Consider the following 17,467-nt stretch of genomic DNA (forward strand, 5'->3'; position numbering starts at 1 on the left):
ATCAATCTGATGATACAAAATAAGAAACAGAAAAAAATGGAAACTCAGGAGATTTGAGGAGCTCCTACAGAAAACAATTACAATTCTAGCAACTGTTTCCTTACTCTGTTTTATTATTATACTATGGTTTACTAGAAGCTAACTGGCAATTATGGAACAGTATTTTGTTTCTCACTTCTACTGACAAGTAGAACGTTCAAGTAGAACAAAGAAAACATCTAAAAATGTTGCTGAATACTTATGAAAAATATTCTTGAAGAGAATGCTGTTCAAACAGGTTGCTTTAATTAAAAAAAAATAAAAGCTCAGAGAACCTCACTGGTAAAATAAAAATCAAATCTAATTAAGTTTTGAAACTTGGCTGTGAAAACAGTGATAATATATGCCTAATTATTGAAAGTTTGATCAGTTTTCCCCATTTTGTTGTACACAGTTCTACACTATTTTGTCTGTTTCTCTTCAGTTGTAAAGGAAATTAGGCTTTCCTATTCCACACATTCCAATTCTATCATTTCAAGCCAAAATGCATATTCCTTCATCCTAGTTACTGTTTAACTGGTTTGAATTCCGCACTTACAGGAAAACAGCAGCTAAGAAATTCTGTACAAAATCATGATCCTGTTAAATTTAATAAGAGTCTTACCACTGGCTTTAGTGAGGCCTGAATTTCATCTTTAGAGTAACAGCATCCTGTTAGAATAGGATTTTTATGATGTGCATAAATTTGATTGCCTGACAGCTGACTATTGTCCCCTTGGGACCCTGTAAGCATGGCTGAGCAGAATTTTAAATATGCATAAACAAATAAGAATCTCTCACTGACTTAATGCAAGATATTAGCTCTGATGTATAACATATCCGTAACTGGAAAGCTAGTTATGAATGAGATTGACTGATGCCAAATTCCAGGGTGTAACAAGAATATTTGTATAAAATAACAAATAATAATCTTCACCACCATTGGTAGAACATTTAGTAGAGGCGTTGGGAAGGCAAGAGATTTTCTAAAACACAGGCTTCTTATATTTGTTTTTCTATTGACCAGGTGAAATATGTTATGCATCAGAAATGTTATGATTGTCATTCAATCTTCTGTTATCCTGACTCATTCAGTGAAAAAGACAAATAACTTTGCAGTCACAGTCAGGATTTAGGATTATATACAATACTTGAAAGTTTTATCATGAGTAGCAAGTTCACAGAGGTAACAGTATGACATTCTCCTTAATCCAAATGGTAAAGAAAGAAGAAAAAAAACCTTGAAGAAAGCCTATAGAAAAGCTACAAGAATCATCAGAGGTCAAAACGTGACATGATCTAGAGGAAAAAGCTGAAAGAATTGGGATTGTTCAGTCAGGAGAAGATGCAGATCAAATACGATAACTGTGCAGTTACTTGACAGACAGCTGACACCAATCATTGGTGACTTGGACAAGAAATACTGGGATAAACTGGAATGAATATACTCTAGGTTAACCTTAGGTGGAAAAGGTCCTTCCAGGAAGAATACTTTTACTGATGATAACCTCATCAGCCAGAGTGAAGCATTTCTGATGCTTGTCCAACCCGTTCTTAACAATCATCAGTAATGAAGATTCCACAGGTAGTTTATTCCAGTATTTAACCATTTTTGCTATGGAGAGTTTCTACACGTAATTTAGTCTACCTTGCCCTAACTTAAATCCACCACTCATTGTCCTACCTACTGCAGTGAACATGAGTATATGAACAATATTGCACTGAATAATGAAAGTCAGTTCCTTCTTTACACATAGTTCATGCTTTCTAGACTTCTGATCATTTCCATTGCTTTCTTTTGAACTTTCTTTCTAAAGAAAATTTATCTACTACTTTTTTTAATGTGTGGAATCCCAAAATGGACAAAGTGTTCCAGTTAAAGTGTTATCAGCACTGAATAGGATAATTATTTTGCTTGCTTTATTGTTATTTCTATTTATAGAACCCTGGACAGCGTTTGTCTTTCCCACAATGACATAACAAAATACCCTTGCCTCCTGTTCAGCTTGTGATCTACTATAATGCACACGTTTTTCTCCAGCACTGCTAACCTTCATTCTCCATCTTACATTTTTATTGTTGATCCTTCCTACTTAAATGAAAACTTCTGCATTTTTTTTCTTATTGAATTGCTCTCCAGTTTGACAGTGGGCAACAGGTGAATATTCTGTGTGTATAATTTTGTGAACAATTACATACCTTCCTAACACTATATCTAGTCTACATCTGCTTAGCTTGTTTATGAGAATGTTGTGTCAGGTACTGTCAGGAGACATAGATACGATATCTACTGCTTCTCTCCTATCCACAAGGCCTGCTACTGTGCTCTAGGAGGAAAATAAATAGGTTTGAAATAACTCATTCTTGATGAATCTCTTGACTCATTTTCTGTTAGGAAAAAATCATTTCAGAGTAGCTAATGTGCTGTATATTCACACTAGCAGTTACTTCACAATAGCTTCCCTGTGTGCACAAATTCTAAGCTGCAAGTCACAAGAGAAAGCAAATCACAGTACAAGCAGACATAGGTTGTAATATGCAAATACTATTTGAAAGATGCTTTTGAACACAGCAGTTGCCTTTTATTCAAAAGGTAAAATGCTGTGGGGGAGAGGAGGAACATGGAGAAGAGAATATGTTCACCTTCTCTCCAAAATGCATCATCTCTGAACTTTGTTGATTTTTTTTTTTTAAGGTAAAATGCAGCTAATGCAGCAGGCTTCTCTGCTGCAGAAGTGATGCCCAATTGCTTGCTCTGAGGCTGGTTCATAATATCTAAGACTAAGATATCTTTCAGTTCAGTGTTCTCCAAATATATTGAACCCCCAAACCTGTATTTCTAAAGTGTTGCTCAATAGATACAGCTACAGCACTCTTTACTGAGACCTATTGTCAATTAAGCACCATCTTCCTGACGTAAAACAAACCTGTAAAGTTGCCTCACATCTTCGATTTATTTTCCTCAAATAGCCCCATCAGAAAACAAACTTGCCTATCTTTATGATGCATGGTAAAGCTCCTCTACTTTCACAGCCCTTGGGCCATCTGAGTTAAAACATGAACACCTGAAAGAGGAAAACAGCTGCTAATTTGTTGAGTGATTTGATGAATGTTTGGTAAGGCTCATCTCAATCTTTTTTCTGTGTATATATATTCTCCATTTTTAAGTTATGGAGAAAGTGTGTTTTCTTTTTGTGTACATTTGAGGAAAGAAACAAAAGTAAAAGTAGTAGAAAAATTACACAAAATTTATTTCAGAATTTGTTTTCTTAAGAATTAGATTACTATTACAAAACTATTGCCACTATTAATGTTTCAGTTTTGGGCTGTTTCACCAATTTAGTGTTTTTGTCACACACAAAATCTAAGATGTCTATATTCTCTCACCATAGAAATATCATGAAGAGCATCATTTTAATTTAGCAAAATCACTGCTGCCCCATAAACTTACCTCTTTTGGCATGAAGGACAATGAACACTGCAAAGCTGACTTTCCCTCTAAGTTCACCAAATACAAATAAGGTTTCAAAGGAGAGCAGTCAACCTCTGTTAAACAAAATTCAGAATTGTTACAGATGTTATTACACTATCTATCAACCCTGCTTTTGGTGCTGTAATAGTTGCAGCACTTCAAACTCATTTCCAACATAATGTATATATGCATTTCCATGGTAAGTATTTCTCAGTAAGTTACAACTGAATATAATATTTCTAATGAGCATTTTGGCAGTAATCTTGAGAAGTGTTTCCCACCAGCAATATCAATGAAAGTCACCAGTTTGGGAGCACAGAATCTTTGAGGGGAAAAAAAACTTTTAATTTATTCTTGAGTGAACATGTTAGGCAAAAATTGTTAACTAAATAATGAAAACTAATACTACAGGGCGAAAACATTTGGTTGAAACACTGTTTTTCTGAATGACTTTCAGGCCTCATCTACACTAGAGAGTTTACCAATAAAGCTTGCTTCATTTTGCAGGTATTCATGTTCACTTTTAAGACCTACTGGCAGAAGCACAGATTTCCAATACATAAGTAAAATTCCTCCCAGACGGCAACACCTGTCGGAACGCCACATTACTTGTTTCAAGCACAAACTCTGATTTAAAAATAATTTGCAATGAGTCTATTCCCATACTAGCTACTTTCCTGTCGTAGACAGAATCTTACAGTTCTCATTGAAGTTACAATGGCTAACTAGAAGCCCATACCTTCCCTTGAAAACCTACCGCATGGTAAGATAACGCCTCTACTCTTGTCAGATTGTTTTTTGTCATCATCCACATATGGTTCTACATAAAGATATAATTATATATTACAATACTGTTTTATACAAGAAAAAGTACTGATTTCACGAGCTTACAAGGACAAGAAGCCATATAATAATAATTGCAGAATTCTCTCAGGAATAAAGATGTTTGAACATAGCAAAGGAGATACCAGCACTGAAGTACAAAAGGGATGAGCAACGACAATTGAAGGATAAGAAACTGCAGAAGCCCTAGCAAGAAATAAAGAACAGCAATCAAATGCCTCATGTTGCCCCAATATTATTCTGAGTCAGGCATCATGTAGAGCCCAGGTTCCATGATTAAAGATGCCTTGCGGCATTTAGAAAAAGGAACCCCAAACCCTCATATGATCATGAATTTACTGAAATAAGCTTCACTCCATATCAAAATAGTGGGAAAAAGTCCATGAATAGGTAATAAATATAGTTCTTTTTTTATTTTAACTGGGGAGAGAGTATTCAGAGGCTGAGTAAGTTACTTCACATGCCTTAAGAGCTAGGCAAAAATAAGGAGGAAAAAAAAAAACACACACACACACACACACACACACACACACACACCTCTTTCTATCGGCAACCTGACGCTTTCCAAATGCTTGCTTTTGGCAAATGTCATTTTACAGGCAAAATGTCCCTCCTGAATTTATATTAAAGAGTACTTCTAAAAGAATTCTTTTAGGTTTTCTGTAAATGGGTAAATCAGTAAAATTTGTACAACATTAATTAGCACCATCCTATTCTTTAGTTCATGAAAATTATGTTCTAGCAAAAGCAAATACCTGAATGATCGTTAACGTTCAGTTTAAAATCCTTGTACTTGGATAAATCAAACTCCACACTGGTACCTGACTGTTTTTTGTTCTGCAGCAAAAATGGAATTGATTTTGTAGAACCAACATAAACACCATCAAAGTCAAATAGTTCCTGTAAGTATAAAGAAATAAATTAAGGACAGAGCATTATGAAGTCATGTATATAATTGAACAGTATATGAAAGATATTGTTCAGACATTCAGAATTTATAATGCATTAACCAGACACCTTAGTTAATCAATTGTCTTGCCTAACCCTTATTTTTAAAATCTTTCCAAGACATAAAAGATCACAGTTCAGAATTCAACAAAGGAGTCCAAGTACACCATCGACAAAGCTCTCCTCATTCAGTAAATATGTTGCTTCCTTTCCCCCTTCTTGTATTTTTCCCTTTGGCTACCTTAAAGAAATCCTCTCCCTTTTAATGCATTTTTTTTCTAGACTGTCAATTTCAATGGTTAAAGCTGTCAGCTGTCATTTAGTTTAACTATCACATTTGCATTAAGTTTTTAATTTCTCTTCGTAAGTTTGATATTTTTCAAATGAAGTTCACATAGGAAAAAATGGAAAATATTTAGTAGGGATGAGCCACTTTGACATCTAAATAAAGCAAAATACTACCAATCATACCAACAGATACAATAAAAATACTTCATACTTACCACACTGATGTTTATTTCAGGGGTCTCTACACATCCAGTAATCCTAAGCACAAGTACTCCTGAGTTTCGCACTGCTACCTAAGCGATTGGAGAACAGTATGATTGTTGACAAGGTCATTTTAACATTACCATCTCACTAAGTTAGTTGTAATTACATTAAAGCTTAAAAAAAATAGACAGTGGAGAGTATATTATTCAGCATAATTTCTCATGAAAATAACTCTTCCCTTATAACGTAATTCTGCTATGAAAATATAATGAGGTATAGAAAATGTTGTTTCATTTCCTGTAATGTGCAATTGCAGATTTCACTGAAATATGGATTCAAAGGAGAACAAGTAGTGCCTCTATGGCACACCAAGTCTGAACAGCAATTTCCACTGATAAAAGAAAAGTAGATTCAGGAAAGATCAGTCTTTTGCAGACAAAAATAATGCTGCAGGAAGCAGTATCACTAGAAGGAACAATTTTCTGTAGCAGGAAAACGCTGAGTAGATAGGTAATACCTATTCAACAGCAGTGAGAACTGAGAAGTACACCTGAAGACAAGTTGCTTGTGAGAGGTACTGGTAGAAAGACATAGATGCTGTTGTTCTGAGCAATGTTAAATCCATTTGTCAGAAGTGAAAGGAATAAATGAACACTAGGTTCAGGGTGCATAGGCAACACCAGAAGATGGAGAATCCAAGATTACAGTCAGAAAAGGTAGTAAAGATAAGCCATATGATAATATTCTCCCCATGCCCTGCCCTTATCTGACCACCGGCAAGTTCAGCAAGTGCACATGCAGAATCCAAAACAGAATCACAGAATCACAGAATCGCTGAGGTTGGAAGAGACCTCTGGAGATCATCTAGTCCAACCCCCCTGCTCAAGCAGGGTCACCTAGAGCACATTGCACAGGATTGCATCCAGGCGCGTTTTGAATATCTCCAGAGAAGGAGACTCCACCACCTCTCGGGGCAACCTGTTCCAGTGCTCTGTCACCCTCACAGTGAAAAAGTATTTCCTCATTTTTGGATGGAATTGTCTGTGTTTCAGTTTGTGCCCGTTGCCTCGCATCCTGTCACTGGGCACCACTGAAAAGAGTCTGGTCCCATCCTCTCGACACCCTCCCTTCAGATACTTGTACACGTTGATAAGATCTCCTCTCAGCCTTCTCTTCTCCAGGCTGAACAGGCCAAGCTCTCTCAGCCTTTCCTCATAAGAGAGATGCTCCAGTCCCCTAATCATCTTTGTAGCCCTTCGCTGGACTTGCTCCAGTAGTGCCACATCCCTCTTGTACTGGGGAGCCCAGAACTGGATGCAGTACTCCAGATGTGGCCTCAGCAGGGCTGAGTAGAGGGGGAGAATCACCTCCCTCGACCTGCTGGCAACACTCTTCCTGATGCACCCCAGGATACCACTGGCCTTCTTGGCCACAAGGGCACATTGCTGCCTCATGCTTAACTTGGTGTCCACCAGCACTCCCAGGTCCTTCTCCGCAGAGCTGCTTTCCAGCAGGTCAACACCCAACCTGTACTGGTGCATGGGGTTATTCCTCCCTAGGTGCAGGACCCTGCACTTGCCTGTGTTGAACTTCATGAGGTTCCTCTCTGCCCACCTCTCCAGCCTATCCAAGTCTCTCTGAATGGCAGCACAGCCCTCTGGCGTATCAGCCACTCCTCCCAGTTTTGTATCGTCAGCAAACTTGCTGAGGGTGCACTCTGTCCCTTCATCCAGGTCACTAATGAAGAAGTTGAACAAGACTGGACCCAGCACTGACCCCTGGGGGACACCGCTAGCTACAGGCCTCCAACTAGACTCTGCACCACTGATCACAACTCTCTGAGCTCTGCCATTCAGCCAGTTCTCAATCCACCTCACTGTCCACTCATCTAACCCACACTTCCTGAGCTTGTCTATGAGGATGCTATGGGAGACAGTGTCGAAAGCCTTGCTGAAGTCTAGGCAGACAACATCCACTGCTCTCCCCTCATCTACCCAGCCAGTCATTCCATCATAGAAGGCTATCAGATTGGTTAGGCATGGTTTCCCCTTGGTGAAGCCATGCTGATCACCTTCTTTTCCTCCACATGCTTGGAAATGGCCTCCAGGATGAGCTGCTCCATCACTTTTCCAGGGGTGAAGATGAGGCTGACTGGCCTGTAGTTCCCTGGGTCCTCCTTCTTGCCCTTTTTGAAGACTGGGGTGACATTGGCTTTCTTCCAGTCCTCAGGCAGCTCTCCTGTCCTCCATGACCTTTCAAAGATGATGGAGAGTGGCTTAGCAATAATGTCCGCCAGCTCCCTCAGCACTCGTGGGTGCATCCCATCAGGGCCCATGGATTTGTGGGTGTCAAGTTTGCTTAAATGATCTCTAACCCACTCCTCCTCCACCAAGGGAAAGTCTTCCTTTCTCCAGACTTTCTCTCTTGCCTCCAGGATCTGGGGTTCCTGAGGGCTGGCCTGAGCAGTAAAGACTGAAGCAAAGAAGGCATTCAGTAACTCTGCCTTCTCTGTATCCTTCGTCACCAGGGCACCCACCCCATTCAGCAAAGGGCCCACATTTTCCCTAGTCTTCCTCTTGCTGCTGATGTATTTGAAGAAGCCCTTCTTGTTGTCCTTGACACCTCTAGCCAGATTTAATTCCAAACGGGCCTTAGCCTTCCTCGTCGCATCCCTGCATACTCTGACAACACGCCTATATTCCTCCCAAGTGGCCTGTCCCCCTTTTCACTTTCTGTATACTTCCTTCTTCTGGTTGAGTTTTGCCAGGAGCTCCTTGCTCATCCATGCAGGTCTCCTGCCTCCTTTGCTTGACTTCCTACTCATAGGGATGCACCGCTCTTGAGCCTGGAGGAAGTGATGTTTGAATATTAACCAGCTCTCTTGAACACCCCTTTCTTCTAGGGCCCTCACCCATGGGATTCCTCCAAGTAGGTCCCTGAAGAGGCCAAAGTTTGCTCTCCTCAAGTCCAGGGCTGCAATCCTCCTTGGTGCCCTGCTGCCTCCTCGCAGGATACTGAACTCCACCATCTCATGGTCACTGCAGCCAAGGCAGCCCCCGACCTTCACATCTTCCACCAGTCCTTCTTAAAACAGGAAGTATGTGTTTATTGCGCTTCTATTATCAAATCAAATTACCAGTAAATCCTTCTCTGAGATGTCTTTCCTTGTAATAGTCACAAAGATAAGTCAAATTAAAAACACTGCAGTACTCCAAGTCCTGCTACTTTACAGAACGCAAGAGCCACAGACAGGTCTACATGACTACAAGAAGCCAATCAAATGTTAGTTTCAACAGCTTGCCAGCAGCATAATAAGAATCAGCTCAAGTTGAGAGGGTGTTTAGATACTTTAGAGCAAGACTGAGACCAAATTTAAAGTTCTGTTGAGGGACAGAGTAGGTATAGGAATTTTTTTTATTTTTTCTTTTAAAACATTGTGACACTGGAGATAAAATTCAAAAGATAGTCACACATACACACATCTCCACGCACCAATATACCAACAAAACACTCAAAAGACAAAGCTCTTCCAGTTTCAAATACCTCCACGCTTGTATCAAAATTCATTTTTGCATTTGGAGTGAAATAGATTTTGAGATCAGCATGGCCTCCCACAGGTATTACCCCTTCAGGAGGTGTGATTATCATTCCAGGCAGTGGGTTTGAATCAATAACCTTCAAACACAAACAAGAAAAGTATTGAAATAATGTTTTACAAAATTTGAGAAAAATTAATTCTCTACTAGGAAGATTTTTTACCCTTATAATCTGAACCTTCATAATGTAGGATATTAACTTGGGCTTAGAAGTTTGGGGCAAAATCCCAGGTAGGCAGCTAAATAAATTACCAGATTCTTAGACAAAATTATGTTTCTACTGTGAAATAACTTTTGCACAGAGGTTGAAAATTTTGCATTCTCTTTTCGGATTGTTTTCATGAAGTAACTAAAATCAGGAAATGCCATCTAGCAAGCCTTCAGAATACTCTACAAAGCATCTTTCCAGTGAAAGATAAATTCATCACTAATTTCTTTGCCATTTACAGTGAAAAGATGGAACACAAGATCCAGTTACTGTAAGGTAAAGTTCAGTAGGAAATATTGGGAGTAAACATTCAGTTTACCCCCAGTTAGTTAGAACAAAATAAAATTTATCCACTGTACTCCATATAGATAACTTTTTAAAGTACAGCTACACACGTGTTAATTACAAAGACCATCAATCCATCTCTCAGCTTAAGAGAAATCATATAGGCCTAAAAGGTTGTTATTGTTTATCAGCTGCAGCATTACAATAACAAGTGTTATTACTGCACTCTTAGAGGATGCGCCTGAAAGAATAAAATCAGCATAATAAAGAAAAACAAAGAAACATGATAGAAATGAAAAAAAATTAATCAAGCAGTCCCGTAACAACATATGAACAAAAGTTCTGCGGATTCTACTGAAAATGATCATGCTTCAGCAAATAAGTATAGCAAATTATTCTTCTTATCCAGAAGAACTAATGAGGTTAGGCTTCCTACAAATTTATGCCTTAACCTACTCTGGCATCCTACTCGCCTAACTCCTAGTACAGCCCATCTTCCTCTCAGCATTAGTCTAAAGAAGTAATCACATTTGCTGTGACTGGTCTGGGTCTATGCATGCACTGACTGGGCAGCCAGTCAGCATGAACAAAATGACTAGCAAGTTTGCTCTGTCTCTCAAAATACGTAAACATCTGAGTTGTAAGTGCCTCTTCTTTCACATCAACTTTGTTTCTTGAGAAAACCAGACATAAAATTAAGTAGCTAAATATCTAACAACTTGGAACACAAAATTGTAACATGATTCGATAAAACAAACTTCCTCCTCCTCCCCATCCCAAGAAATTAAATGAGCTAAAAATAATTTTAGTTTACCTGGAAGTATGCATGATTGTATCCTATATTTTGAAGAATGGCTGTCTTACAAGTACATAAAACCAGAGGAGCATGATTGAAGTGTATCCTTTGTTGCATAAACTGAACACTGGTAGGACCAAGCTATCCGAAAAAGAAAAAAAACAAACTAAATAATATATTACTAACTATAAATAAATATTCAGCCTAACCTAATTTTCTTTTCATTACATAATGAACTAAATATACCTGTGGAAATGCATAAATTAGAAATATCCAGATAGAGAAACACACAATTTAAAGGTGAAGCAATATTTACTCAAGCTAGTGAAGCTATCTAGATCCAAAGTGGGCAGATCCTAACCCAGAAATACATCTAGTTTTATTTCAAGATAAAATGTATAAACATATATACATACACAAACATACATACCTATGAATACATCACCACTTTGGGGGGACAGCATGACAGATTAGATGATGCATCTATTCAGAGTCCAAGATCCCATTTTAATACATCTACTTCTGTTTCTGAAAGTTACTTTTCTATGACCTGAGATATACATACATACATACATACATATAAAATCACTTTCATATTTCATATTTCTGGATGATCAGTATCTCTGGCCTACAGGAGTGGAAAGGGCCAACAGAGAGTTCTGAGTCCAGTTCTCTGCAACTGTAAAAGCTATGAAACAGATGTATATGTTGTGTATAGGTGTGTAGAACCCACATGCCACCGCATATCATAGGCCACTAAGTCCTTGCCAGTACCCTGTAACAAACATGCAACCTAGATTATTAATTAACAACAATATGTCCAAGAAGTTGTTTCTACTAATGCTGGGGAAAATATTTTCTCTTCATGAACTCAAATCTAGCCATCCATTTAACAACAGAAATTAAGAACAGTCATCCAAGGTCAAAACAGAGGTCCACATGGCCTATAGCCTACCTCAAACAGTGGACAACAAAAAATACTCAAGAAGGAGTACAGTGACAGGACACAGTCCTAATTTTTCCTCTTCCAACTCCAGACAATTCTGGTATAGAGACCATATGCTTGTATATTTTAGTCTCAAAAGGATTTTTCTACCACGAGCTCCATTAAATTGTTTAATCTGAAATTTGTGAGCAGGACAAGATACTTTGGAGATTTTAATACCAGTAGAAGTTCCACTACTCTAACACACCCTTCGTCCTGTATTTAATATGGCAAAAAAAAAAAAAAAAAAAAAGGAAGAAGAAAAGGAAGAAAAAAGCTTAATAAAAAGAGAACACAAGCACATTCAAAAGGAGAAAAGAAAACTTCTAGGCTCCCAAAATGGAAATCCTAGAGCAAGTCGCCAGTAGAACACAGTAAAAAACAATCCAGTCTCCTTCACACTCCCTGGTACATAACATAAGATACCAAATGATTCACATAAGTTTAATTTCTTATTTCTGGAGAGTCTTGTTTTGTGACAGGGTTCCTTCTACTGCTTATTTTACTCCATCCTAAAATGTGGGCTTCTTCCTGCCACTGTTTGCAAGACTATACCCAGAATATTCCTTTTCAAATGATCAGAAAATATCTACAAATGACAAGTAAAAACTTCATTACAGCCAATTCAGAATCATTAACATGAAGTTACCATACTTTGAAATATACCACTTTTTCTCCTCCTTGATTTTTCCCTTTAACGTTTTTCTAAACAACTATCATACTACATCTGAACCTTTGTTCTACTAAACTAAGCAAGCCAAAAAGAACAATTCTTTTACAGCTTAATGTCACAGCAAGAACCACTCACTTGTGGTACCAAAGGAAGTATATCATCATGGGGAAGAAAAATAATAGACAAAAACTGAATCTGAGAGCAAGACAAAGGCAAAGTATCTTTTTGTCTCTTCATCATTTCTTTGGAGCAGTATTTTCATGAACATGCCAAATGAAAAGCATATGAAATTAAAATCAATTTTTTGAATATACAATCACAGAAATATATTTAAGAAGTTGTTTGTTAAACAACATAACACATTTTGTTCTCTAAGCCTGCTGAATGAAGTATTACCTTCGCAAAACATTTCAACTTGATCGTGTTTCCCTGATGCACACACAAGTTGAATTCTCCTGCTTCTGGAGCGTGGAACGCCGGATGCCAAACAACTTCACACTCCAGATCTCTATATGCTTCCACAAAGCCTAACCAAATTTGCACAGTTTACACATTGCAGCATATAAATTTCAACCATCAAATTACACTGTATAATTACAAATAACAAAAGCATGTTAACTCCAAATGACCTTCTATTACAGAAGACCAAACCTACATTTTAAATTGTTGAACAACATGACAAGTTAAGTAAGATTAGTTTCTGAATTTTCACAACAGTTGCATAATCGCATCTTATTAGCATCCTGTAGTAAAGCATCCAAAGTTCATCAGTATTTTTTATTCATAAATTACTCAAATATTTAAGGAGAACATTTTTAAAAAAAGAACAGACAATCTTTCTTGTGGAATAATAATTCTAGGAAGGAACATACACATTTTCATGACTGCAATTGATTCTGAACTAGTATCACCAAAAAATATCCTAATTCTCAAGAACCAGGTCACACCAAGCTCCTGATCCAGCCAAATCATATTTGTATTGAATTATGCCCACTCAGCTTACTTGGTTAGCAGTTAGTTCTTCAATAGGAAAGCTCCAACATACTCTAGATAGAACACTTTCTTTAATAGGGAAGGTAAAAGCTCACATCTCAAGTGCATCCAACAAATATTGTTCCATAACACAAGTGGAAAATAATCCCAGTCTATAGGCTGAATTTCATTTGTATCGCTACACACTGTCTACACGGACTTCTTAGCAGTTTCATTCATATATTGCTTTTGGAAAACTTACTATCCTTATGAGCTATAATGCTGCCACTAACTGCCAGTAAATAACTGCCTCACTCCTTTTTAGATATCAGCAACCTGTGCTCAGAACAACGATTACATAAGAGCTGTTTGCTGGACACAGAAACAGCAAACTGGAGCCAGTACACATTGCTGGGGTTTATACAGGGAATGTTGCTATGTTACAAACACTCTCTGATCTGAAATTACTTTTGGGTTACACTGATGTTGACTCTAAGCTAAAAATACTGTTTGTAGCATCAGCTGATTGTTTGTCTTATTTGACATTATCCACATTTAAGATACGTGCAAATACACTGCAGTTGCATACTATACCTTTGGCTGGCCGTATCGAAAATGAAGTTTTTTCATCTGTAGTTACAGGTTTCCAAGAAAACTCAGCATAATGGTTTCTGCGATTGTATACTCTGACAGTTGTTCGAAATTCTGTCTCTGCTAGATAGCCAGGAATAGGATTTAGAATCAGCTCCTTTGCAGACAGCTCAAGTTCAACAGACACTGCTTTTGCAATTACCAGCATGTGGCCAGTGTGTTTGTTGTTTATTGTGTAAGTGAAAGACCTGTAATGTAAAAAAAAAAAAAAAAATTATTTCTCTACATATTATGTGGTCATCAAAATAAATGTATATAAAATATAATCATTAGCAAGAAAACTTAATGAAACAACTGAGTGTGAACACACAATGTTAAGACTGACAAGAGAATGCTATCTGTAATCGTTTTGCATATAACTCAAACCTTCTGAAAGTTTTGCTTTCCCAAAGAATAACTAACTCCATACATTGTTTTAACACCATTTTTTCCTGAAATACCTATAGCAATACCAGGCTTTTGCCAAGACAGACATGCGTACGTATATACTTTTTTTTTAATCACAACCCTAAGAAACATTCACTATGTTAGCAAAACTTTGCATCATGAATCTGCACTAATTTTTGAGATATTAGTGCAAATGAATGTGCACCATTAACACTTATCATAATTACATGGAGTTTAAACTAACAATGTGAAATGTTTCTTTATCCTCCTACCACAAGGTAAATAGGTAAATCAAGACAAATGTAAGAGCCTTACTTTCGAAAAATCCCAAGCGTGTTTGTCTCAAATACTACTGGAATATAAGTCTTTGAAAGAGGAGGCACCACCTGAGACAACGGACTCGTCTGCTGTAACTCATCAGTTTCAATCTCAATTTGTACCCATATATGAACCAACAAGTTATTGATGATATGCAGTCTTCTGACAGATGTCGAGGACACACAAACATCACCAAAGTTCATAGTAGAAGGACCTGGAATATATATGAAATGAGATCTTCAACATTACAAAGTAAGAATTTAATGTTGGGAAGCATAATCATAAAAAATTTTTATCAGTACATTAAGTTCTTCAAAATAAAGGATTAGTCAGATAAAGCAAACCTGTAGTGGAACAAATTCAAACTAAAATTTGGGATTAAATGCCATGTGTGCACTGTGAGTATTTTCAGTACTACAATTCAAAACTCAGTGCCAATATTTATATCTTAATTCTGTGTCTACCTGACAGCAAGCTATTAAAATAGGAAAAGCAATGTGCTAATATCTGAAAGTATTAATGTCTTTAATACTTTCTTTTTATTAATCAGATATTTAAATGACTAGTCAACACACAAGTCACTGATAGCTTATCTAGATAACTTTTTATTTGGTTCTATCACATGCGATTTGATGGTGACAAAATGACCTCATTACTTGATTTACTGCTATCACCAATCTTTATGCTGTTTTGCAAACTTTATAACTCATGGCACTAATCAAACATCTTATGAAGACTTAAGTATTTTATATTAATGTTTATTTTATTGCACCTTTCCCCAAGTATATCAACACACACCACTACACTAGCTTGTTCTGGCTTCATTGAAAATAAATAAAAAAGAAATTAAAAAAAAAAAAAAGTAATGAAAAATCAAAGAGGCTTTGCTACTAAGCAATTTTTCAGGGGAAAATAAGCTTTATGACCTGCACAAAGGAGGGAAAAAAATCTGCTTTTAGTACCAAATGTATTTAACAGATGAGTCCCCTCACAGGTTTTAGAAGGGGTTACTCCCCATCACAGAGCATTCTACTGAAATTATTTTTAAGGATCCTAAAGAAGTTGTACATCAGTGAGGTATCACTGTTCTCTGTTAATCCCCAGAAACATTCTGAAGACCTCCATGAATCTTGCTGATATTAATGCTGCTCCAGATACTACCTAAAAACAAACCGTAAGAGTATGAGTGGCCCTCATACCATAATGTATTAATTTCCTGTAACAGACCTTAGTTTAAAGGAAGCTGTCCATAGCTAGCCATACTTCAGTCTTGTCTGAGAAGTACAAGCCTGCAGTTAAACATTAATACAGACTTTAAACTACCACTGAATTAAGCTTTGTTCTATTTAAGGTGAACAATTATGAACATAAATTGTGTTACTATAAATAAGTACTTTTATAACAACTACATGTATTTAGTAACCAAAGTGAAATCTTACCAATGAGTATCTGATGAAGTTGTTTTGGTGTCAAAGTTAAGCTACAGTCTTCCTTCTCTTGGGCAGAAGTTGGCTCAGCATTAAGCCCATTCCAAATCTGCAATAACAACAAAACATTTTCTCAGAGTAGAATCAAAATTCTTATGCTTTGTTACACAGTAACCACCTTATGCTTACATTACTACTCAAGCATTTAACTTACTTCTTTGGTTGAGGATTTAGAACCAATTGCTTCCAACTTTCGACTAGTCAATAGGCAATTCTCATCTAAAGGAAGCATTTTGAGCTGTAGCTCCTCCTTGTGAAAATCTGTCATTGAGATCATTGGTGAAATAAGCCCTTCTGCTGGTTTAAGGCCTATGTTCACAGAATTATTATAAGCATTAAACTGCCTATAAGAGAGAAAAAAAAGAGTACAGAAATCTAGAAATTTGGACATTCTATGTTCTACACATTAAACTATCTAAGATTTTTAAATAGAACAAATACTTTAAATAAGACTTTAAATATTTTTCACTATCTTTCACTTAAAAAAAAAAAGTATATCAAGTGCCTGAGAAGTCTTTTTACTGTATTGTTTAGGCAAGGATTAACATCTGTTGCATATTTGTGGCAAAAGCTTACCATAATAGGACTAAATGGGTTGCAAATGTTATGGCTACTGCAGTACAGATATTGTATCATATCTAAAAAAATTCTTAAAGAACAATAAAGTTGTAAAGTTAAACACTTAAAAGTTAACAAATGCCAATAGTACCAAGTAGCCTTTAACTGTATATATCCAAACTGGAAGACCTATAGCCTCTTTTCAGACTAATTAACAATTAATTTTTCTTGATCAAAGTTCAACTCCAACCAATTTCACCTGCAACCATATCTGAAACCTCCAGACATCTTACCAGATGTTTCACAGCAAGTACTCAGAAAATTATGCCTAAATTCCCTAACAACACCGGAATTTATTTGCTAACCATGAAATTCTCCTTTCCACTCCTGTGGTCGAATATGCAAGTTGCATTCATATAAACAACAGCCCCATCCACTATACAATCCCAATTCATTTCAAGGAAACCATTTATTTGTGCATGCATTAAAAAAAAATTTTTTTTAAAATCCATCTCTGTAGACCTTGTCTGAATCATGATGTATACTGTACACAGAACACATGGCAGATTAAGATTACAAGCATTACCTTCTGGCATTACTAATTTTTAAATAATGGGTTTTGCAAACTTAACATTACGTTATGGCATTATTTTTGTTATTTTGGAGGCTTTTAATAAAACTTTTAAAATATTAGAGCTGTCAAGTCTTGTTTTCTCTGCTTTTGCCCCACACCATAGGAACCAAATATAGCCAATTCTCACTTCATAAATTTGTGTAG

General features: G+C 36.8%; 1 protein-coding gene across 1 annotated transcript in view; it reads right to left on the reverse strand.

The window, feature by feature from the left end:
- CFAP47 (cilia and flagella associated protein 47) overlaps positions 1-17,467 on the reverse strand; it is a 377,656-nt gene that overhangs the window by 335,846 nt on the left and 24,343 nt on the right. The window contains exons 12-21 of the mRNA XM_067289744.1: positions 16,286-16,475; positions 16,084-16,180; positions 14,642-14,858; positions 13,883-14,127; positions 12,713-12,843; positions 10,677-10,799; positions 9,317-9,448; positions 5,785-5,862; positions 5,089-5,233; positions 3,470-3,564 (exon numbers count right to left, since the gene is read on the reverse strand). Of these exons, the coding sequence (XP_067145845.1) occupies positions 3,470-3,564; positions 5,089-5,233; positions 5,785-5,862; positions 9,317-9,448; positions 10,677-10,799; positions 12,713-12,843; positions 13,883-14,127; positions 14,642-14,858; positions 16,084-16,180; positions 16,286-16,475 (1,453 nt within the window). The remainder of the gene's footprint in view (positions 1-3,469; positions 3,565-5,088; positions 5,234-5,784; positions 5,863-9,316; positions 9,449-10,676; positions 10,800-12,712; positions 12,844-13,882; positions 14,128-14,641; positions 14,859-16,083; positions 16,181-16,285; positions 16,476-17,467) is intronic.

This window comes from Apteryx mantelli, chromosome 1 (assembly GCF_036417845.1).
Source record: "Apteryx mantelli isolate bAptMan1 chromosome 1, bAptMan1.hap1, whole genome shotgun sequence".
Lineage (NCBI taxonomy): Eukaryota > Metazoa > Chordata > Aves > Apterygiformes > Apterygidae > Apteryx > Apteryx mantelli.